The sequence below is a fragment of the Bombina bombina genome, chromosome 4, assembly GCF_027579735.1.
Source record: "Bombina bombina isolate aBomBom1 chromosome 4, aBomBom1.pri, whole genome shotgun sequence".
NCBI classification, from domain to species: Eukaryota; Metazoa; Chordata; class Amphibia; order Anura; family Bombinatoridae; genus Bombina; species Bombina bombina.
In genome coordinates this window covers 163,207,029-163,232,126 of record NC_069502.1, presented here as the reverse complement: position 1 = coordinate 163,232,126, position 25,098 = coordinate 163,207,029, and the positions used below count along the sequence as shown (strand labels likewise).

The 25,098-nt window shown below is 38.4% G+C and overlaps 1 protein-coding gene across 5 annotated transcripts in view; it reads left to right on the top strand.

The window, feature by feature from the left end:
- Window positions 1–25,098, top strand: part of LPIN1 (lipin 1) — a 477,940-nt gene that overhangs the window by 224,416 nt on the left and 228,426 nt on the right. For all 5 annotated transcript variants that reach the window (XM_053709668.1, XM_053709669.1, XM_053709670.1 and 2 more), the window contains exons 2-3: window positions 21,889–22,089; window positions 24,509–24,604. In XM_053709668.1, the coding sequence (XP_053565643.1) occupies window positions 21,889–22,089; window positions 24,509–24,604 (297 nt within the window). The remainder of the gene's footprint in view (window positions 1–21,888; window positions 22,090–24,508; window positions 24,605–25,098) is intronic.

Here is a 25,098-nt window from a genome sequence, read left to right as displayed (position 1 = left end):
ACTTCGACGTTGGGGCAAACCAGAGATAGATCTCATGGCGTCTCGACAGAACGCCAAGCTTCCTCGTTACGGGTCCAGATCCAGGGATCCAGGAGCAGTCCTGATAGATGCCCTGACAGCACCTTGGGATTTCAGGATGGCTTACGTGTTTCCACCCTTCCCGATGCTTCCTCGATTGATTGCCAGAATCAAACAGGAGAGAGCATCAGTGATTCTAATAGCACCTGCATGGCCACGCAGGACTTGGTATGCAGACCTAGTGGACATGTCATCCTGTCCACCTTGGTCTCTACCTCTGAAACAGGACCTTCTGATACAGGGTCCATTCAAACATCAAAATCTAACTTCTCTGAAGCTGACTGCTTGGAAATTGAACGCTTGATTTTATCAAGACGTGGGTTTTCTGAGTCAGTTATTGATACCTTAATACAGGCTAGGAAGCCTGTTACCAGAAGGATTTACCATAAGATATGGCGTAAATACCTATATTGGTGTGAATCCAAAGGTTACTCTTGGAGTAAGGTTAGGATTCCTAGGATATTGTCTTTTCTACAAGAAGGTTTAGAAAAGGGTTTATCTGCTAGTTCTTTAAAGGGACAGATCTCAGCTCTGTCCATTCTGTTACACAAACGTCTGTCAGAAGTTCCTGACGTCCAGGCTTTTTGTCAGGCTTTGGCCAGGATTAAGCCTGTGTTTAAAACTGTTGCTCCACCATGGAGTTTAAACCTTGTTCTTAATGTTTTACAGGGCGTTCCGTTTGAACCCCTTCATTCCATTGATATAAAGTTGTTATCTTGGAAAGTTCTATTTTTAATGGCTATTTCCTCGGCTCGAAGAGTCTCTGAATTATCAGCCTTACATTGTGATTCTCCTTATTTGATTTTTCATTCGGATAAGGTAGTTCTGCGTACTAAACCTGGGTTCTTACCTAAGGTAGTCACTAACAGGAATATCAATCAAGAGATTGTTGTTCCTTCTTTGTGCCCAAATCCTTCTTCGAAGAAGGAACGTCTACTGCACAACCTGGACGTAGTCCGTGCTCTAAAATTTTACTTACAGGCAACTAAGGAATTTCGACAAACGTCTTCTCTGTTTGTCGTTTACTCTGGTCAGAGGAGAGGTCAAAAGGCTTCTGCTACCTCTCTTTCTTTTTGGCTTCGTAGCATAATTCGTTTAGCTTATGAGACTGCTGGACAGCAGCCTCCTGAAAGAATTACAGCTCATTCTACTAGAGCTGTGGCTTCCACTTGGGCCTTCAAGAATGAGGCCTCTGTTGAGCAGATTTGCAAGGCTGCAACTTGGTCTTCGCTTCATACTTTTTCCAAATTTTACAAATTTGACACTTTTGCTTCCTCGGAGGCTATTTTTGGGAGAAAGGTTCTTCAGGCAGTGGTTCCTTCTGTATAAAGAGCCTGCCTATCCCTCCCGTCATCCGTGTACTTTTGCTTTGGTATTGGTATCCCAGAAGTAATGATGACCCGTGGACTGATCACACTTAACAGAAGAAAACATAATTTATGCTTACCTGATAAATTCCTTTCTTCTGTAGTGTGATCAGTCCACGGCCCGCCCTGTTTTTAAGGCAGGTAAATATTTTTTAAGTTATACTCCAGTCACCACTACACCCTTGGCTTCTCCTTTCTCCTTGGTCGAATGACTGGGAGTGACGTAGAGGGGAGGAGCTATATGCAGCTCTGCTGGGTGAATCCTCTTGCACTTCCTGTTGGGGAGGAGTAATATCCCAGAAGTAATGATGACCCGTGGACTGATCACACTACAGAAGAAAGGAATTTATCAGGTAAGCATAAATTATGTTTTCACCCCCTCCTATATTTAGAAATTTTTTTCCAATAGACGCCACCACACGGGACCTATGGCAGACGGTCCCTAAGGTGGAGGGAGCAGTTTCTACTCTGGCTAAGCGCACCACTATCCCGGTGGAGGATAGCTGTGCTTTTTCAGATCCAATGGATAAAAAGTTAGAGGGTTACCTTAAGAAAATGTTTGTTCAGCAAGGTTTTATATTACAACCCCTTGCATGCATCGCGCCTGTCACTGCTGCGGCGGCATTCTGGTTTGAGTCTCTGGAAGAGACCCTTAGCACAGCTCCATTGGATGAGATTATGAACAAGCTTAAAGCCCTTAAGCTAGCTAATTCATTTATTTCTGATGCCGTAGTACACTTAACCAAACTTACGGCTAAGAACTCCGGATTCGCCATTCAAGCGCGCAGAGCGCTGTGGCTTAAATCCTGGTCAGCTGATGTGACTTCTAAATCTAAATTGCTTAATATTCCTTTCAAAGGGCAGACATTATTTGGGCCCGGCTTGAAAGAAATTATCGCTGACATTACTGGAGGTAAGGGCCGTGCCCTGCCTCAAGACAGGGCCAAACCAAAGGCTAAACAGTCTAATTTTCGTGCCTTTCGTAACTTCAAGGCAGGAGCAGCATCAACTTCCTCCGCTCCAAGACAGGAAGGAACTGTTGCTCGCTACAGACAGGGCTGGAAACCTAACCAGTCCTGGAACAGGGGGAAGCAGGCCAGAAAACCTGCTGCTGCCCCTAAGACAGCATGAAGTGAGGGCCCCCAATCCGGAAACGGATATAGTGGGGGGCAGACTTTCTCTCTTTGCCCAGGCTTGGGCAAGAGATGTCCAGGATCCCTGGGCGTTGGAAATCATATCTCAGGGATATCTTCTGGACTTCAAAGCTTCTCCTCCACAAGGGAGATTTCATCTTTCAAGGTTATCAGCAAACCAGATAAAGAAAGAGGCGTTTCTACGCTGTGTACAAGACCTCTTACTAATGGGAGTGATCCACCCAGTTCACGGGCAAGGATTCTATTCAAATCTGTTTGTGGTTCCCAAAAAAGAGGGAACCTTCAGACCAATCTTTGACTTAAAGATCCTAAACAAATTCCTAAGAGTTCCATCGTTCAAAATGGAAACTATTCGAACCATATTACCCATGATCCAAGAGGGTCAGTACATGACCACAGTGGATTTAAAGGATGCCTACCTTCACATACCGATTCACAAGGATCATTACCGGTATCTAAGATTTGCCTTCCTAAACAGGCATTACCAGTTTGTAGCTCTTCCCTTCGGGTTAGCTACGGCTCCAAGAATCTTTACAAAGGTTCTGGGCTCTCTTCTGGCGGTAATAAGACCGCGAGGCATAGCGGTAGCTCCGTACCTAGACGACATTCTGATACAAGCGTCAAGTTTCCAAACTGCCAAGTCTCATACAGAGTTAGTTCTGGCATTTCTAAGGTCGCATGGGTGGAAGGTGAACGTAGAAAAGAGTTCTCTATTGCCACTCACAAGAGTTCCCTTTCTAGGGACTCTTATAGATTCTGTAGAAATGAAAATTTACCTGACGGAGGACAGGTTATCAAAACTTCTAAATGCTTGCCGTGTCCTTCATTCCATTCAACACCCGTCAGTGGCTCAGTGCATGGAGGTAATCGGCTTAATGGTAGCGGCAATGGACATAGTACCATTTGCGCGCCTGCATCTCAGACCGCTGCAATTGTGCATGCTAAGTCAGTGGAATGGGGATTACTCAGATTTGTCCCCTCTGCTAAATCTGGATCAAGAGACCAGAGATTCTCTTCTATGGTGGCTTTCTCAGCCACATCTGTCCAAGGGGATGCCCTTCCGCAGGCTAGATTGGACAATTGTAACAACAGACGCCAGCCTTCTAGGTTGGGGCGCAGTCTGGAATTCCCTGAAGGCTCAGGGATCATGGACTCAGGAGGAGAGACTCCTTCCAATAAACATTCTGGAATTAAGAGCAATTTTCAATGCTCTTCTGGCTTGGCCTCAGTTAGCAACTCTGAGGTTCATCAGGTTTCAGTCGGACAACATCACGACTGTGGCTTACATCAACCATCAAGGAGGAACAAGGAGTTCCCTAGCGATGATGGAAGTCTCAAAGATAATTCGCTGGGCAGAGTCTCACTCTTGGCACCTGTCAGCGATCCACATCCCAGGCGTGGAGAACTGGGAGGCGGATTTTCTAAGTTGCCAGACCTTTCATCCGGGGGAGTGGGAACTTCATCCGGAGGTGTTTGCCCAACTGCTTCATCATTGGGGCAAACCAGATCTGGATCTCATGGCGTCTCGCCAGAACGCCAAGCTTCCTTGTTACGGATCCAGGTCCAGGGACCCGGGAGCGGTGCTGATAGATGCTCTGACAGCACCTTGGGTCTTCAACATGGCTTATGTGTTTCCACCTTTCCCGATGCTTCCTCGATTGATTGCCAGGATCAAACAGGAGAGAGCATCAGTGATTCTAATAGCGCCTGCGTGGCCACGCAGGACCTGGTATGCAGATCTAGTGGACATGTCGTCCTGTCCACCATGGTCTCTGCCTCTGAGACAGGACCTTCTGATTCAGGGTCCTTTCAAACATCCAAATCTAATTTCTCTGAGGCTGACTGCATGGAGATTGAACGCTTGATTCTATCAAAGCGTGGATTCTCGGAGTCAGTGATTAATACCTTAATACAGGCTAGGAAACCTGTTACCAGGAAAATTTACCATAAAATATGGCGTAAATACTTATATTGGTGCGAATCCAAGAGTTACTCATGGAGTAAGGCTAGGATTCCTAGGATATTGTCTTTTCTACAAGAGGGTTTAGAAAAGGGTTTATCTGCTAGTTCGTTAAAGGGACAGATTTCAGCTCTGTCTATCCTTTTACACAAACGTCTGGCAGAAGTTCCAGACGTTCAGGTTTTTTTGTCAGGCTTTGGCTAGGATTAAGCCTGTGTTTAAGACTGTTGCTCCTCCGTGGAGCTTAAACTTAGTTCTTAACGTTCTGCAAGGTGTTCCGTTTGAACCCCTTCATTCCATCGGTATCAAGCTGTTATCTTGGAAAGTTCTGTTTTTAATGGCTATTTCCTCGGCTCGAAGAGTCTCTGAGTTATCGGCCTTACATTGTGATTCTCCTTATCTGATTTTTCATTCAGACAAGGTAGTTCTGCGTACTAAACCTGGGTTCTTACCTAAGGTAGTCACTAACAAGAATATCAATCAAGAGATTGTTGTTCCATCATTGTGCCCTAACCCTTCTTCAAAGAAGGAACGACTTTTGCACAATCTGGACGTCGTCCGTGCCCTGAAATTTTATTTGCAGGCAACTAAAGATTTTCGTCAAACTTCTTCCCTGTTTGTCGTTTATTCTGGACAGAGGAGAGGTCAAAAAGCTTCGGCTACCTCTCTCTCTTTTTGGCTTCGTAGCATAATACGTTTAGCCTATGAGACTGCTGGACAGCAGCCTCCTGAAAGGATTACAGCTCATTCTACTAGAGCTGTGGCTTCCACTTGGGCCTTTAAGAATGAGGCCTCTGTTGAACAGATTTGCAAGGCTGCAACTTGGTCTTCACTTCACACTTTTTCAAAATTTTACAAATTTGACACTTTTGCTTCTTCGGAGGCTGTTTTTGGGAGAAAGGTTCTACAGGCAGTGGTTCCTTCCGTGTAAAGATCCTGCCTGTCCCTCCCGTCATCCGTGTACTTTTAGCTTTGGTATTAGTATCCCATAAGTAATGGATGACCCGTGGACTGACTACACTTAACAGGAGAAAATATAATTTATGCTTACCTGATAAATTCATTTCTCCTGTAGTGTAGTCAGTCCACGGCCCGTCCTGTTTTTACGGCAGGTCTAAATTTTAATTAAACTCCAGTCACCACTGCACCCTATAGTTTCTCCTTTCTCGTATGGTTTAGGTCGAATGACTGGATATGACGTAGAGGGGAGGAGCTATATAGCAGCTCTGCTTGGGTGATCCTCTTGCACTTCCTGTTGGGGAGGAGATATAATCCCATAAGTAATGGATGACCCGTGGACTGACTACACTACAGGAGAAATGAATTTATCAGGTAAGCATAAATTATATTTTTGTAATCATATTGACTTCAGTGGCAGCCAAAATAAACTTATTTTGGGAGTGCAGAATAAAAACCCAACAGCTTTGTAAACTGAAGAGTATTATTTTTTTGGCTAGCCAAAAAAAACAGATTAACACTAGCATAATGGGTTATGTTTTTATCTTTCACATATTTGTTCAGGTATCATACAAACCGTTACATTTACAGCATCGAGTAGAAAAGGAAGGTCAATATAAAATATTTGTTTATGTAGCTTTAAAAAAATCATAATTATTCCCTTAAAAAGGTAATCTAAAGTACCTTGTATACTTTTGTTTTTTTCCTGTTGTGTAAGACGAAGATGCCTGCTGGTACTGGACCTGTGGTAAGATTTTAAATTGGATGACAGATTCTCCTAAATATAGAAACTTGTTGGTTGATAGCAAAGGTCAGTCTTCCTGCATTTCTTTTACTCAGATGAACATGCAGTGTTATGAGATATAAAGTGAGTAAACCAACCGGTAAATACAGTAGATTTGCATAATTAACAAATGACACCTAAGGGCATATTTATCAAGCTCCGTACTGAGCTTGATGCCCCGTGGAAGGCTCGATGGAAACAGAAGTTATGGAGCAGCAGTCTAAAGACCGCTGCTCCATAACCTGTCCGTCTACTCTGAGGCGGCGGACAGAAATCAACCCGATTTAATACTATTGGGTTGATTGACACCCCCTGCTAGCGGCCGATTGGCCGCGAATCTGCAGGGGGCGGCATTGCACCAGCAGTTCACAAGAACTGCTGGTGCAATGATATATGCTGACAGCGTATGCTGTCGGCATTTATCGATGTGCAGCGAACATGATCCACTATATCGGATAAATATGCCCCTTAGTCTGAACTGCAAATGAGTAGTAGATTTTTTTCTGACAAATTTCAAAGTTATGTATTTTTCCATTCCTTTTGTATCATGTGACAGCCATCAGCCAATCACAAATGCATATATATATATATTCAGTGACTTCTTGCATATGCTCAGTAGGAGCTGGTGACTCAAAAAGTATAAATATAAAAAGATTGTGCATATTTTGTTAATGTAAGTAAATTGGAAAGTTGTTTAAAATCGCATGCTGTATCTAAATAATGAAAGTTTAATTTTGACTTGAGTGTCCCTTTAGTATTACAAATGTGAGTGCGTTGCTGCTTTTGAGCTGATGTAAGTATACTTTTCAGCAAATGATACCAAGAAAACAAATTTGATATCAGAAGTAATTTGAAAGGTCTTAAAATTGCACAATATATCTTATCCATGGACATTTAAAGGGGCAGTCTACTTCAAAATTGTTATTGTTTAAAAATATAGATAATGCCTTATTAATTACCCTTTCCACAGTTTTACATAACCAACACTGCTATATTAATATACTTTTTACCTTTATTATTATTATTGTAATTGCTATTATTATCTTGTGAAGAGAGGCAGAGAGTTCCACAAAATTGAGACCAGTCTGGAGAAGTCCTCTAGATGGAAATGTGAGGAGGTAACAAGAAAGGAGGAGGTCAAAGGTAGAGGGAAGGGGATGGGAAGGAGAGTATCTGGAGACAAGGTCTGGAATATAGGGGGGAGAAGTGCCATAGAGGGCTTTGAATGTTAAAATCAGATTTTGTATTTAATTCTGGAGACTATAGGAAGCCAGTGAAGGGATTGGCAAAGAGGTGCAGCAGATGAAGAGCTACTTGTAAGGAAGCTCAGCCTGGCAGAGGCAGTCGTTATGGATTCTAAAGGAGATAGATGGCAACTAGGGAAACCAGAGAGGATAGCGTTGCAATAGTCAAGGCGGGAAATGATGAGAGAGTGGATTAACATTTTAGCTATACTTCTATGATTACCTGTATCTAAGCTATGGTTGTCACCTTTTGCCGATTCCAGAAAACGTTTTAAATGGGAGTCGTGTGGGTGTGGCTTCATGCAATCTCATTATAAAAAAATCTTATTTTAACATTTTGGGTCTGCCATTAAAGATTTGACTTATAGTGATTGAGCACTAGGTAAGTACTACTGCCTGACTAGTCTGTGCAAATGTAATAAATAGCTGTTTGCTTCTGTCACTCACTCACATATGTTTCAAAGACAGAGTCCAGAGAAGTTTCATATATCATTTAATTATACTTTATCAAATGCTTTTAAGCGCATTGCACAAATTTGCAGTACTGTGCACATGGTCCCTAAATGTCAAGTATTCTTGTAGTAATGGAGACAGCACAGACTTCAGAGCAGACACTTCTTTTCCTGCTACTTGACTGTCCCCCTAGCACAATAGACTAGCACAGCACTACTCGAGTCCTCCGAACTGTCTGTCCAATGTATAATAATTAATAGTGTCACTCAGTATCACTCTCTTCCTCACGCTTCTGCATGCAGCACACAGTGTCACACGGAAGCAGCAGGCCTGGCTGAAGGTGCAGCACGGCAGCAGCCAACTTATCTACCTCCTTACTCTTCCATCTTTCTAGAACTGGGTGCGAGGCTCTGAGTGTCACATGACTCATGACATCACATGACTCAACTGAGCCGTCACAAGTTCAACATCTTCCCACCTACAGTCCAACCTCAAGAAAGTACAGACTGAGCTTGCTCTAGACGAATCCCCTCTTTAATACACCCACCCCTGCTTACATAATGTAACTATTACATGCCTGGCCAGCAGTAAAATAAAGTTGTCAGTGAGTGACTTATTTGATTAAAGATGGACTACTCTGCAGTTGTTGGGGGAGGACTCTGGGACATTGGCTGTTTACTCAGGGACATAACAGTTAATTCCGGAGCTGTCACAGTCAAACTGGGACAGGTGGCAACCCTAATTTAAGCCCTGCAGATTGCCTCTTATCTCCATGCTTTTTACAGTCTTGCATTTTAGCCAATCAATGCTGGTTCTTGTATAACCATTATAATTATCCATAGGAGTGAGCACATGAATCAGCACTGTGTCTGGCTGTTGTGCAAGATTTAAAAAGCACTGAGATAAGAGGCGGCTTGCAGGGGCTTAGAAACAGGCAGACTCAGAGGTTATAAAGCATATTAATATAACAATGTTGGTTATGCAAAGCTGGGGAATGGGTAATAAAAGTGTTATCTATCCTTTTAAACAATAAAAAAATCAAGTAGATTTATTCCTTTAATCTTGAGTTTCATGTTCCTTTAACCACCTTGCATACATGCTTAATTTTAAAAATACACTAAAGTCAAAATTAAACTTTCCTGATTCGAAAAGAGCATGCAATTAAAAAACAAACAACCCTTCCAATTTATTTCCATTATCAAATTGTGTTCTGTATTTTTATATTCATACTTTCTGTGCAAGCACAAGAATTCAGAGAAAACCTATGAGTCTGTAATTCACTAATTATGCATTTGTTGATTGTGCATACTTTAACTAGGATAAATGATTGAGAGTAGTTATATATTAGCTTGAAAATAGTTCCACCTCTTAAGATACCTATGGATGATATAAGTGATTTAAGCCCCAGATTATTAGTAAAATACGCTGATCACAGAGAGAGAGGCTAAGCAATTCACTATTTATTTTTTAAACAGAATATATTGCTAAATATATATAATATATTGCGCCAAACTATTCCCCAGAATACTTTACTCTAGAATCATGAAAGAAAAAAATTGGGTTTCATGCCCCTTTAATTATTCATTTTCATCCCTTTTTAAGTACGGTAATGTGGGTTTCTGAGAAAATCTTGGATAAACAGCTGTATAGACACTTTATGTCATGGCAAAATTCCATGTCTGTTTACTGAGAAGGAGCCTCTGAGAAGTCCTTTCTCACATGCTCTGCTGTCAAACAAACAAGCTGTTCCATGCTTAGAACAAATATGTTTATTATGTGCAGAGTGTGGGTTGTGTTTGAACTGCAGACACATTTGTTTTTGGGTGTTTACTGTAAAAGACACAAATGAAAAATTAAAACAGAAATTGTTTTCACTGCTGAATTGTAAGCATTGTGTATACCAAAAAAAATAGGTTATAAATGCTACTAATTTACTTCAAAACGTATTGCTGTTTATAGCAGAGCACACAGCCTGTCCTGCAATCATATGTTACTATATTTTCCCCAAAGAAACCTGGGACATCCTAAACCCCTCTCAGCAATGTCTAAACCCCTGCCCAGACCACAGACTCCACCCCTGATTGACTAGCCTGACCCCATATTGCTGAGCCTAGACATCCAGACTTAACCCTTTGTTGACCAGGTCCTGCAGTTACTCTACTTGTGACTCGTGAGGATCATGCCTGTTTGTGGTGATTAATATTATTATTATTCTTTATTTATAAAGCACCAACAGATTCCGCAGCGCTGTCCATGGGTACAAAGATAAAAGTAGAGTACAATACAATATAAAAGACACCAGACATAGTTTAACAAACAAATAGAGGGGGAATTGAAGGCCCTGTTCCCGTGGGAGCTTACAATCTAACGAATACATACACACATTGAATTGATATTATCACATTGCACATCAGTGGATCTTTTTGATTGGGTATTTTAGTGGCACCCCCTACAGGACATCATTATTTGATTGCCTGTTCTTTGTAAATTTTTAGAAACTTTCTAATTTACTCTTTTTATCAATTTTTCTTCGTTGTCTTGATATTTTTACTTGAAAAAGCAGGAATGTAAGCTTATAAGCCGGACCATTTTTGTTTCAGCACCCTGGATAGTTCTTGCTGATTAGTGACAAAATGTAGCCACCAATCAGCAAGCACTATCCAGGGTGCTGAACCAAAAATTGGCCACTGAGTGGAAATTGGCAATAATTGCAAAAACGGTTTACTTTCAACTTGCAATACAAGTGCTACCCGACGCCCCCCAAAAAGCTTACTTCTAACAAAGTTAGTGCCGGAGCATTAATTACTGCTCCACTTGGAATCTGGCTCTTACTTATTATTTAGAAGAACAGGATATTATTTTTTTGAAATGTCAGGCGTCCTCTTGTGGCTCACGACCCAAAGGAAAGATACAAAAAATATAGAGGATTAAAGTTACTAAGTATAAAAAAAATATTTCTGAAAGCTAAATGTTTCCTTGTCCCACAAGGAGAGGACAAAAGCTAATTCTGTAACTTAGGTTTTTAAAATTTGAAAACCTAGGTTATGGAATTTGCTTTTTTGCATTTCTAAGGAGTGCGGGATAATCACAATTTATTATATCAAAAGGTGTTTAAAGACACAATATGCTTTAAAATATTTTTTTATATGAATGTATTTTCAATTATTTGTTATGCCAGCTGCAGAGTATAAAATGTATGAGAAATTGCATTTTCAGGTTTATTTGTGTATATGAAGTAGCTGGTTTTGTGTTTTTAAACCACAGCCTGTTACAATGGGTTGAGCTTCAGGTAATATCAGATCTCATTATGTTATCACTTTTATGTACACACACTTGCTTCCTTATCTTATATTTGTCTAGAAAACCAAAGCTCAATAGTTAAAGAACAATAGAAAATTATTATTTTATTACTTAACTATCCTGCACCCACTGAGAGTGTAATCTCTTATGCTGGCTGTGTTTACTTAGGCTATTCAATAGCTGAGACTCCAGTATATAAACTTTCAGTATAGGTTGGGATACCACAGGCTAAATCAGCTATTTCAAATGCCAAATTAGGGGTAAAGGAGCTACTTGTAAACAATTTAAAACACTACAGCAGGTAAAATGAATAATTGGGAACAATTTAAAGGGGAGAAAATGTTGGGGTGAACTGTCCCTTTAATGTCCCAATTTTGCTTCATTCTCTTGACATCCTTTATTGAAAGAGCAAAAAATGCACTACTGGGAGCTAGCTGAACACATTGGTAAGCTAATGAAAAGAGGCATGTATGTGCAGCCACCAATCAGCAGCTAGCTTTTAGCACCTCAACCTATCTAGGTATGCTTTTAAACAAAGGATACCAAGAGAACTAAGCAAATTAGATAATAGAAATAAATTGGAAAGTTGTTTAAAGGGACAGTCTACAATATAATGTTTATTGTTTTAAAAGATCGATAATCTCTTTTATTACCTATTCCCCAGTTTTGCATAACCAACACAGTTATATTAATATTATTTTTACCTCTTTGGTTACCTTGTATCTTATGACAGCCCCCTGATCACATGATTTTATATTTATTATCTATTGACTTGCATTTAGTACTGTGTTGTGCTAAATCTTTAACTCCTTGGGCGTGATCACAATGTTATCTATATGGCCCACATGAACTAGTAGACTCCTGTTGTGAAAAGCAAATAAAAAAGCATGTGGTTAAGAGTCTGCCTATAGTGACTTAGAAACAGGCAGACATTTATAGGTTTAAATGTTAAGTATATTAATATATCAATGTTGGTTGTGCAAGGCTGGGGAATGGGTAGTAAAGGCATTATCTATCTTTTTAAACAATAACAATTTTAGTGTAGACTGTCCCTTTAAAATGGTAAATGCTCTATCTGACTTATGAAAGAAAACATTTGTGTTTTATTGCTGTCTTAAGTGTTCCTGGGGGATCACAAATAATTTAATTCTAATTATTAGCCATTTTCACTCAGTGGCCCTAATCTCTTCCTATATACATTATTAACTTTATGGCAGTCTATAAAGAATTATGTCTTCTTTCTCTTGTAAGGTGTATCCAGTCCACGGATTCATCCTTTACTTGTGGGATATTCTCCTTCCCTACAGGAAGTGGCAAAGAGAGCACACAGCAGAGCTGTCCATATAGCTCCCCCTCTAGCTCCACCCCCCAGTCATTCTCTTTGCCGGCTCTAAGCACTAGGGTCTCTCTCGGGAGGGTAAAGTGAATGTAGGATGCATACCTACACATTCCTATCCACAAAGATCATCACCAGTTTCTCAGGTTCGCTTTTCTGGACAAGCATTACCAGTTTGTGGCTCTTCCCTTCGGCTTAGCCACTGCTCCCAGAATTTTCACAAAGGTGCTAGGGTCCCTCCTGGCGGTTCCAAGACTGCGGGGCATAGCAGTGGCGCCTTACCTAGACGACATCTTAATTCAGGCGCCGTCTTTCCAAAGAGCCAAGTCTCACACGGAGATTGTTTTGGCCTTTCTGAGGTCTCATGGGTGGAAGTTGAACATCAAAAAGAGTTCTCTGTCCCCTCTCACAAGGGTTCCCTTCCTAGGGACTCTAATAGACTCTGTAGAAATGAAAATATTTCTGACGGAGGTCAGAAAGTTAAAACTCTTAACTACTTGCCGAGTTCTTCATTCCATTCCCCGGCCATCTGTAGCTCAGTGCATGGAGACAATCGGATTAATGGTAGCAGCAATGGACATAGTCCCTTTTGCTCGGATACATCTCAGACCACTGCAACTATGCATGCTCAAACAGTGGAATGGGGATTATGCAGATTTGTCTCATCAAATTCAGTTGGACCAGGAGACCAGAGATTCTCTTCTCTGGTGGTTGTCTCAGGATCACCTATCTCAGGGAATATGTTTCCGCAGGCCAGAGTGGATCATTGTAACGACCGACGCCAGTCTGGTAGGCTGGGGTGCGGTATGGGACTCCCTGAAAGCTCAGGGCTTATGGTCTCGGGAAGAAACTCTTCTCCCAATAAATATTCTGGAACTGAGGGCGATATTCAATGCTCTTCAGGCATGGCCTCAACTAGCTGCGGCCAAATTCATCAGATTTCAGTCGGACAACATCACGACTGTAGCTTACGTCAATCATCAGGGGGGAACAAAGAGTTCCCTAGCGATGACGGAAGTAACCAAGATAATCAGGTGGGCGGAGGATCACTCCTGCCATCTCTCAGCAATTCACATCCCAGGAGTAGACAACTGGGAGGCGGATTTTCTAAGTCGTCAGACTTTTCACCCGGGGGAGTGGGAACTCCATCCGGAGGTGTTTGCCCAGCTGACTCGGCTATGGGGCATTCCAGAGTTGGATCTGATGGCGTCCCGTCAGAACACCAAACTTCCTCTCTACGGGTCCAGATCCCGGGATCCCAAGGCTGCATTGATAGATGCTCTAGCAGCGCCTTGGTCCTTCAATCTGGCTTATGTTTTTCCACCGTTTCCCCTTCTCCCTCGTCTGGTCGCCAGAATCAAGCAGAAGTAGGCTTTGGTGATTCTGATAGCACCTGCGTGCCCACGCAGGACTTGGTTTGCAGACCTAGTGGACATGTCATCTGTCCCACCATGGACACTGCCAATGTGGCAGGATCTTCTAATACAGGGTCCGTTCAAGCATCCAAATCTAATTTCTCTGCGTCTGAATGCTTGGAGATTGAACGCTTAATTCTATCAAAGCGTGGTTTCTCTGAGTCAGTTATAGATACCCTGATTCAGGCTAGAAAGCCTGTCACCAGGAAAATCTACCATAAGATATGGCGGAAATATCTCTGTTGGTGTGAATCCAAGGGTTACTCATGGAGTAAGATTAGGATTCCCAGGATACTGTCTTTCCTCCAAGAAGGACTGGAGAAAGGATTGTCAGCTAGTTCCTTGAAAGGACAGGTATCTGCTCTGTCTATTCTTTTACACAAGCGTCTGGCAGAGGTACCAGACGTCCAAGCGTTTACTCAGGCTTTAGTCAGAATCAAGCCTGTCTATAAACCTGTGGCTCCGCCATGGAGTCTTAATCTAGTTCTTTCAGTTCTTCAAGGGGTTCCGTTTGAACCTTTACATTCCACAGATATTAAGTTGTTATCTTGGAAAGTTTTGTTTTTGGTAGCTATCTCTTCTGCTTGAAGAGTCTCAGAGTTATCTGCCTTACAGTGTGATTCACCTTACCTGGTGTTCCACGCAGATAAGGTATTTTTGCGTACCAAACCTGGTTTTCTTCCTAAAGTTGTTTCTAACAAGAATATTAACCAGGAAATTGTTGTTCCTTCTCTGTGTCCTAACCCTTCTTCGAAGAAGGAACGTCTGTTACACAATCTTGATGTGGTTCGTGCTTTAAAGTTCTATTTACAAGCAACTAAGGACTTCAGACAAACATCTTCCTTGTTTGTTATCTATTCTGGTAAGAGGAGAGGTCAGAAAGCGACTGCTACCTCTCTTTCCTTTTGGCTGAAAAGCATCATCTGTGTGGCCTATGAGACTGCTGGCCAGCAGCCTCCTGAGACTATTACTGCTCATTCTACCAGAGCAGTGGCTTCCACATGGGTTTTTAAAAACGAGGCTTCTGTTGAACAGATTTGTAAGGCAGCGACTTGGTCTTCGCTGCATACTTTTTCCAAATTTTACAAATTCGATACTTTTGCTTCTTCGGAGGCTATTTTTGGGAGAAAGGTTTTACAAGCAGTGGTGCCTTCCGTTTAAGGTACCTGTCTTGTTCCCTCCCTTCATCCGTGTCCTAAAGCTTTGGTATTGGTATCCCACAAGTAAAGGATTAATCCGTGGACTGGATACACCTTACAAGAGAAAACAGAATTTATGCTTACCTGATAAATTACTTTCTCTTGTGGTGTATCCAGTCCACGGCCCGCCCTGGCGATTAAGTCAGGTTATAATTTTTTGTTTAAACTACAGTAACCACTGCACCCTATGGTTTCTCCTTTTTCTTCCTAACCTTCGGTCGAATGACTGGGGGGTGAAGCTAGAGGGGGAGCTATATGGACAGCTCTGCTGTGTGCTCTCTTTGCCACTTCCTGTAGGGAAGGAGAATATCCCACAAGTAAAGGATGAATCCGTGGACTGGATACACCACAAGAGAAAGTAATTTATCAGGTAAGCCTAAATTCTGTTTTTTTGTATTTACATTTTACTGATTGGCTTTCACTTTAGTGCGTCCTATTTCTCCATGTCAAGATAGAAAGGTATAATCCATATAACATTTTCTCTTTTTGTTCGTCTGATTTCAGTGTATTATGTAAAACGTTGCGCTTCTCATATTTCTCTGCTATGAATAAACTAGACAGGCCAAGAATTTCTGCAATAATAAGGTTTTAATAAACAATAAATGCGCTTAACTCCATTACCAAGGTTTCTTTTCATTTTTGCCCCACCTAATAGGATTTAAGATTAAAATAATTTACCTGAGATGTAAAAGAAAAAATAGCAGTTGGCTGTTTGGGTGTAACTTATGTAGCTTGCAGGGAAAGTTGGTTCTTTTGTTTTGCAGCTCAATAGTTACAAAGGCGGAAGGTGAAAGGAATTATATATTCTATTTTCCATGCTCAGAGAAATGTACTGCAGTTATATCTTCTCTTTTATGTTATTTAAATTCCAACAAATTAGAAAGTGAACTCCAAAAATCTGTGAACATAGATTTGCAAAGGCCTAACCTGTTGTGACATTACAGGACTTTTTCGTACTTACCAGCTTTGCCAAGTGTAGTAATATGCAAACATTATTGTGCCACGGCAAAAATCTACAGCATGTATTATTTTTAAAATATATTTAAAGGGTTAAATACATTGTTAATTCCAGCTTTATTGCAGCAATGCCTTACTGTGAGCTTGCTAAAAACATCTGCTGAGCCAATGACAAGAAGCACCAATCAATAGCTGTCTTTCAGTAGTTCATTGGTTCTCTGGAGCTAATCTCATTTGCAGGTGTTAAACACATAGCTATTTGCAAGCAACGGTGCAATATTAAAATGCTCTAGCAGATTAGTGCAGTTTCTTTTTTCACTTTATGTCCCTTTTAATACAGTGGGGCCGATTTATGAAAGTGCGAGCTGACATGATATAATGTAGCGTATTATGTCAGCCGCACATCAACAAATTACAATTTTATCATTGCACAAGCAGTTTTGGTGAACTGCTTGTGCAATGCCCACCCCCTGCAGATTCGCGACCAATCAGCCTGATCATATAGGATCAGGTGGATTAATTTCCGTAGCCTCAGAGCAGGTGGAAAAGTTATGGAGCAGTGGTCTTAAGACCGCTGCTTCATAACTGCTGTTTCCGGCGAGCCTCCATTCGGAGCTTGATAATTCGTGCCATACGAATGCAGTAGAGTGGAGGTGATTGAGAACATTCGTTAATACCATGGAGAGATAAATATGAATTATTGTATGTATACAGACAGTCACCAAATTTTCAGTTTTTTAAACCCATACCCCCCAACCACCCCTCATCATGTGGTATTGCCACGTGTTGGGAGATCTGACCGCTGCCAGTGATAATGATATTAATATTTTTATATACAGGGGTGGAAAAATGTCACTATAGGGAAAATACTAGTCCAATAAATGTTAAAGATAAGAAAAAAATATATATATCTCAAAAATATACAATTTTATAGATTTTTATAGTGGAACTAGTATAACATTTCACATTGGAAATTAATATACCAAAAATTAATGTATTAAGCACGCTAAATCCTGAGACATTCAGAAATTAATCCGAAAGGGATATATATATATATATATATATATATATATATATATATATATATATATATATATATATATATATATATATATATATATATATATATATATATAATAAAGTCCCATAGAATTGCACTCTCGGTTTGAATGATCTTTTAATGGTTAACATTTTTGGGGTCTCCCCCTTCCTCAGACCAGACAATCAATCAGTAACGTTAACCATTAAAAGATAATTTAAACGGAGAGTGCAATTCAATGGGACGTATTGTGTGTGTGTGTGTGTTTATGTATGTGTGTATATATGTATATGTATATATATATATGTGTATGTGTGTGTATATATATATATATATATATATATATATATATATATACACATACATACAACAACATTTTAAATTAGGGGGAGGTAAAAAGTGAGTTTAAAATCCTCCACTTACGCATAAAATAGAGAAAATAACTCAGTGTAGCTCATTAACAAATCTAGACAAATGAAAAGTCCTATCTGAATAATGAAAGTTTAATTTATACTAGACTGTCCCTTTAACGCCAAGTAGCAGGCTGAAGTAAAAAGGTGTGTCATTGTGAACCTAATTTGCATATCTTACCCAGAATCCCTTGCTGCATTAGAAATAATGTATTCCAGAGGTTTTCTGTGGGAAAACAAGCCTTCTGGCTTGTCTAGATTTGTCAATGAGCTACACAATTAGTTATTTTCTCTATTTATTTATTTATTTATATATATCTCCCTATAGGATTCATTTCTGAATGTCTCAGGATTTGGTGTGCTTAATAAATTATGTTTTGGTATATTAATTTCCAATGTGAAATGTTATACTAGTTCCACTATAAAATTCTATAAAATGTTATATTTTTGAGATATATCATCTATCTATCTATATATATCAAAATAGAATTTTATATAGTATAACATTTCTCACACACACACACACACACACACACATATATATATATATATATATATATATATATATATATATATATATATATATATATATATATATATATATATATATATATAGCTTCCATTGTGGGATCCAGCACTCACTCTCCATAAGCTATACATCTGCCGGGGTGCCATTCAAAACAGATCAATTGTCTGGTCTGAGGACGGGGTAAAACCCTGAAAACGTTAACCATTAAAAGATAATTTAAACGGAGAGTGCAATTCTATGGGACTTATTATGTGTGTGTATATATATATATATATATATATATATATATATATATATATATAAAAATAAATATATATGTGTTTGTGTGTGTGAAATGTTATACTATATAAAATTTTATATTTTTGACATATATATATATATATATAAATATATATATATACAGTATATCTCTCAAAAATATATTTTATAGAATTTTATATAGTATAACATTTCACACACACACATATATATTTATTTATTTATATATATATATATATATATATATATATATATATATATATATATATATATATATATATACATACATAATAAGTCCCATAGAATTGCACTATCCGTTTAAATTATCTTTTAATGGTTAACGTTTTCTAGGTTTTCCCCCGTCCTCAGACCAGACAATTGATCTGTTTTGAATGGCACCCCGGCAGATGTATAGCTTATGGAGAGTGAGGATATATATATAAAATATACATTACATTACATTACATGCGGGGAAGTCATAGGGACATATGAGATTATAGTTATATTTGTATGAAATGTAGAACTTCACCAACTTTTTGAATTTCACCAACATCCTTATATCTGGTACAGTAACCTTTAGCTATGAAAATCATCAAACAGCTGTTGGCTCAGGGAAGCTTAACACATTATATAACCTAACATGATCTAGCTATAGTAAAGGCTGGAAATTCCCACTAGTCTTGACAGGAAGAAGATTAAGAAATTAGCTGTCGGTCTATAACACAGAACACACTAGAAACTGTTTTTTATTTTTTTATTATTATTTCCCCTGACTTTATTGGGATTTTATCAATTCTATTTAAAGTCACACGAACACTACACTTAAAGGGACATGAAAGCCACATTTTTTCTTTTATGATTCAGATAGAGAATACAATTTTTAAAAAAGTTTCCAATTTACTTCTATTATTAAATTTGCTTCATTCTCATGTTATTTTTTGTTGAAGAGATATCTAGATAGGTAACGTGCACATATCTGGGACAATACATGACAGGAAATTGTGCTGCCATCTAGTGCTCTTGTTAATGTATAACATTGTTGCAAAACTGCTGTCATATACTGCGGCGGACACGTGCACACTCCTGAGCTTACCTTCCTGCTTTTTAACAAAGGATAACAATAAAACAAATACAAATTGATAGTAATAGTTCTTTGCAAAGTTGTTTAAATTGTCTGTTCTGTCTGAATCATGAAAGAAAATGTTTGAGTTTTATGTCCTTTTAACTCAGTTTTATGTCCTTTTGTGTTGCACTCAAGCAAAACACTTACTTCACCTGCGCTATTCATTAACAGTATAGGGCTTTTTTCCCTTATTCACTTGTCTGCTATTCTTTGTGCAAGGTTAGGATAAAACCGCCTGTGCTAGAGGTTGCGCTCCACTTGTAATCTAACCTAGACTGTTTTATGTAGAAAAGACGTGAATCTAATGATAAACTGCATCCCATTTAATTAAAAACGACCTTTATTCATTTTCATGACTGAAAAGCATATTTTGCTCTTCAGATGTTTTCTATAGACTATTGTAGAAACAAAATAAAATGCTGGTATTGAGTATATTTTGTAATTTATTTAAACCATAAGGCAGTTTATCTAGAATCAGATGTAATCTCTCCATTTAAAGGGATGTTTTTAGTGTTCATTGTTACCTTAATTGCTGAAATATACTATGTATATATAAAAAATGGTAGACATTATATATTCAAAGCAAAAATTAGCCTGAGAATAATCAGATGTTTTTTTTTTAACTATATTAAAGGGACAGTCTACACCAGAATTTGTATTGTTTAAAAAGATAGATAGTACCTTTATTATCCATTCCCCAGTTTTGCATAACCAACACAGTTATATTAATGCACTTTTTACCTTTGTGATTACCTTGTATCTAAGCCCCTGCAGACTGTCCCCTTATTTCAGTTCTTTTGACAGACTTGCATTTTAGCCAATCAGTGCTGACTTCTAGTTAACTCCACGAGCATGAGCACAATGTATATCTATATGGCACACATGAACTAACTTCCTCTAGTTGTGAAAATGTGTCAAAATGCATTCAGATAAGAGGTGGCCTTTAATGGTTAAGAAATTAGCATATGTACCTCCTAGGTTTAGCTGCAACTAAGAATACCAAAAGAACAAAGCAAAATTGATGATAAAAGTAAATTGGAAAGTTATTTAAATTTACATGCCCTATCTGAATCATGAAAGTTTAATTTTAACTAGACTGTCCCTTTAAATGTTTAAAAGGTAAACTGTAAAGTTTTAGTTTCCATAACGTTAGGGACACTTGTTTTTAATAAAAGGAAACACTATTACAACTTATTTCATCTGCTGAGACTATTTAGAGAAACATATAAATTTGTTACAATATTGTTCTAACAATGGCTGTGTGGAATATAGCAGTGCTAGGCTTGGGACTTCTGCAGTGTGAAATTCTTATGGTATTTTGAAACTCACAAAATAAATAAAGTTTGCTGCAGTTTTATGTTTTTTTTTTTTAACCACACATTATTAAAAATAATGTATTACATTCATAATGTGGTTTATAACTCTTTAATTACTGACTAGCAAAATATCTGTATATAAAGGGCCAGATTACAAGTAGAGCGCTAATTAATGTTCCCACTTGAGTGTTAATTGCGCTAGAAGCAGGGCCGGCTCAAGGTGTTGTGCTGCTTGGGTCCGAGAATGCAATGATGCCGACCAGTAGTAACATTACTGATAAGCATAGCAACCTACTAGTCTGGTCGCTGACCTGCCTAAGCCTGCCTACCTGCATGCAACCAATGCTTATGCACAATTGCGCAATAAGTAGGAATGAAGTTAGGGAAGAGATACACTTGTGTGTGTGTGTGTATGTGTATATATATATATATATATATATATATATATATATATATATATATATATATACACACACACAAATACATCTTTAGACATGTATATGTTTGTATCTGAATGTTAAAGCCCTTTGGCTGCCTTTTTTTTTCTCTAACACCTAAGATCTTTTTGATGTGTTTTGTGCAACTTTTTAGTTTTGTGAAACAGTTAATCAGAGCTCTGAAGTAGTGGTAATCATTCTAGCATAAATTGCGATTGTTTTGCAAACCGTGTGTTAATTAACTGATGGGGAGTATGTTTGCCACAGCTTTCTTGATTGTTAATTATTGTTAACTGTAAAATAGTTTGCGCCCTGCTCTAAGTAATCACAGTGGAGTATGTAATAGGATAAGGCAATTTACAGTATTCTTAGGTTACAGAATTTAAAGTCCAGCTTCTTCAGATAGGACAGTGACAATCACTTTTTTACAGCAAACAAATCAATCATGAATGTATATTGCAAAGTAGTTTTATTTTCATTAAAACAATATTTATTTCCCTTTTTCCCTATCATTTTTACCTCTGTTTTGTCAATGTGTTTTTAATATATATTTTTTTATTTCCCCCCCCCAGGCTCAAACCATGAATTACGTGGGACAATTAGCTGGCCAAGTATTTGTTACTGTAAAAGAGCTATACAGAGGACTGAACCCTGCAACCCTCTCTGGATGCATTGACATCATTGTTATACGACAACCCAATGGCAACCTGCAGTGCTCCCCTTTCCATGTCCGCTTTGGGAAAATGGGAGTGCTTCGCTCTAAGGAAAAAGTGGTAAGAAAAGTATTGCATCCTGCTGAATTGTACAGCAATAGTATTACTCTTTGTAATAAGATTAAAGGGACAGTAAAGTAAAAAAAGGACTACCCTTTAATAAAGGATAGCAAGAGAACTAAGCAAATTGATTGCAAAATTAAATTGGAAAGTTGTTTAAAATGCCATATTTTATCCAGTCAATTTAAGATTAATTTTGACTCTACTGTCCCTTTAATTCAGAAGGCTGTGTAACTCTGTTACATACAAGATACAATTAAGCTATCTACTATGTTTTGTAACTCTAGAATATTTTTAAAGGCTTTTGGATATTTTAATATATTTTATGAACAGTGAAAACATAAAACTGCAGGTTAACACCATAACATCAACACCATAGGAACTGATACATTGAAAGAAATGGAAAAATGTATAATGATAAATAAAAGGCTTTTGTTTAGTAATTGTAAAAGGTTCATCTTTCCAAACCACAATGCTATTTTGCTTTTGTAAATACCGTTGATGTGCGTTGATGTGGTTACTAAGCCCTTATATGTCTTAAACATAAAAATACAAATGGTTGGTTTTATACTTGCTAAAGAACAAACATTTACAGTACACACAAACAAGTTTTTTAAACTATAACCTTCTGTACTGGATATATATGAAGTGGGGGAAAAAAGTATTAATACATTTAAACTCTGTCCTTGGGGCATTATTTATAAAATATAGCTTTGTCACTGAGGGCTACTCAATTGAAATATATTAATATAATCAGTGACATGAATTGGGCATCAGACATGCTCAAAAACAATGTTGCCATCACTAAGCACCCTTAACTTATGATCCACTGACCTCTCTGTTTCATACCTCCTAGGATTTTAAAATGTTAATCTTGGACTGGGTGTAAGTGGTGGTGATCAGACCTACTGAAGCCAAGCCATTCTATGGCAGAGATAGGGCAGTTAGGACGTGGTTAGTCTAGGGGCAAGGTACAGTAGTGTGTGTGATGTAGGGGAGGGGATTAGATTAGCTGGGCATGGTGGGTATAGTTGATTTGGGCATGGCGTGGGCATTCTGAGCTGACACATTTATTTTTGGGATGGAAACTAGGCAGTATATGGAGCTAGTAAGTGCTAAGTGTGGTACAATTAGGAGTTTGTATTTTTCATCCAGTGCAGATAGGTTGTCATATTGCTGCTTTAAGGAGGACACTTATGAAAAATACATGTCAGAGGGTGTTTAAAGAAATGTTTGAATTTTGTTCTATTATATGAACCCTGACACATGTATTTTCATGTGTCCTTCTTTAAAGCAGCAATATGGCAACCATACGTGCAAACCACTGCACAAAAATGCACAAAAGCAGCAGAAACCCTTTACCCAAACTCAATTAACAGAGACTGATCCTGCGTCAAAACCCTTCCCTAGCAAAACAGTACCCAGTTAAAAGTAGCTGGCATCTTTAACTAGCAGTGCCAATGGCTTTCTATTGGATCACTTTAAAGCAACATAGCAGCAGTTAAACATACAAAATTATATAATTTGCATAAAAAGGGTTAGGTTAAAACTATTTACATTTTAAGGTGAAAAGTATCATGGCCCTTCAAGCAATTTTCAAACAACCCGTTGGGTGCTAACTGGCTGTGATAAAACCTTTCAAACACACCATTATAACTTGTTTTTAATAAACCCTGTTACAATCACCTCTTTGCTTTTTGTTATTTAAAAACTTTTGTGTGTGTGTGTTTCCTTTAGGGTGAAACATCCTGTTGGCTAATGGCCAAAACAGGTTTCAGAAATACGTTTAATACAGTGTATATATGTCTAATATTCCTGGAAAAATAGAGTCCAGTTCTGGAACCAAGTACAGAACCAATCTAGCTTCCAACAGAACCCTTCTGTAATATAGAAGTGGTGTTTTTTTTATGGTAGTTACCAAATTCACTCAATATATTGTAGATCTTCTGATCCAACGTTCTGCCACATCATTACTCCCCAAACAACAACTACCCCTAATACATTCCCTCTGTCATTCCCTCTGTCATTCCCTCTGTCAAGCCATCACCAATATATCTTGTGACTGAGTTAGATATAAATTAGCTCCTGCACTGATCAAACCAATGAGTTTGTAGCATGTAGCAGGGTGAGGCAAAAAATAAATAAATAAAATAATAAATAATAATGCACTCTTAACCTGTCTGTGGGAAGTGGAACACAAACAATCTTTTTGGAGATATTTTAGTGCAAGAGCAGACAAATAAATGCTGATAAAATACTTTATAATGAATTACATTTTGTTTCATTTGCTAAAGTATAATACTGTCCATATACTGTTTTACTTTTATCCAGTTCATTATGTCTGGAATCTTACTCCAGTCATGCGTCTTGTCATGTTTGTAAGTTCTTATTGACTTTTTATATATCTGTTTTCTTCTAGGTGGATATTGAAATTAATGGAGAATCTGTGGATTTGCACATGAAACTGGGGGATAACGGAGAAGCATTTTTTGTTGAAGAAACAGAAGATAATGAGGTGGGCTTAAGACCTCCAGTCTCTAGTTTCCCAGCAAAACGCTGTTACACAGATTTAAAGGGACACTGAACACAATTTTTTTTCTTTTGTGATTCAGATAGAGCATGCAATTTTAAGTAAATTTCTAATTTATTCCTATTATCAATTTTTCTTTGTTCTCTTGCTATCTTTATTTGAAAAAGAAGGTATCTAAGCTTTTTTTTTGGGGTTCAGAACTATGGACAGCACTTTTTTATTGGTGGAAAAATTTATCCACGAATCAGCAAGGACAACCCAAATTGTTCACCAAAAATGGGCCGGCATCTAAACTTACATTCTTGCATTTCAAATAAAGATACCAAGAGAATGAAATACATTTGATAATAGGAGTAAATTAGAAAGTTGCTTAAAGATTCATACTCTGAATCACAAAAGAAAAAATTTGGGTTCCATGTCCCTTTAGCAGAACAAGTCTTAACCTGTTTATCCATAATGTCACTTTTGTAATAAGGAAG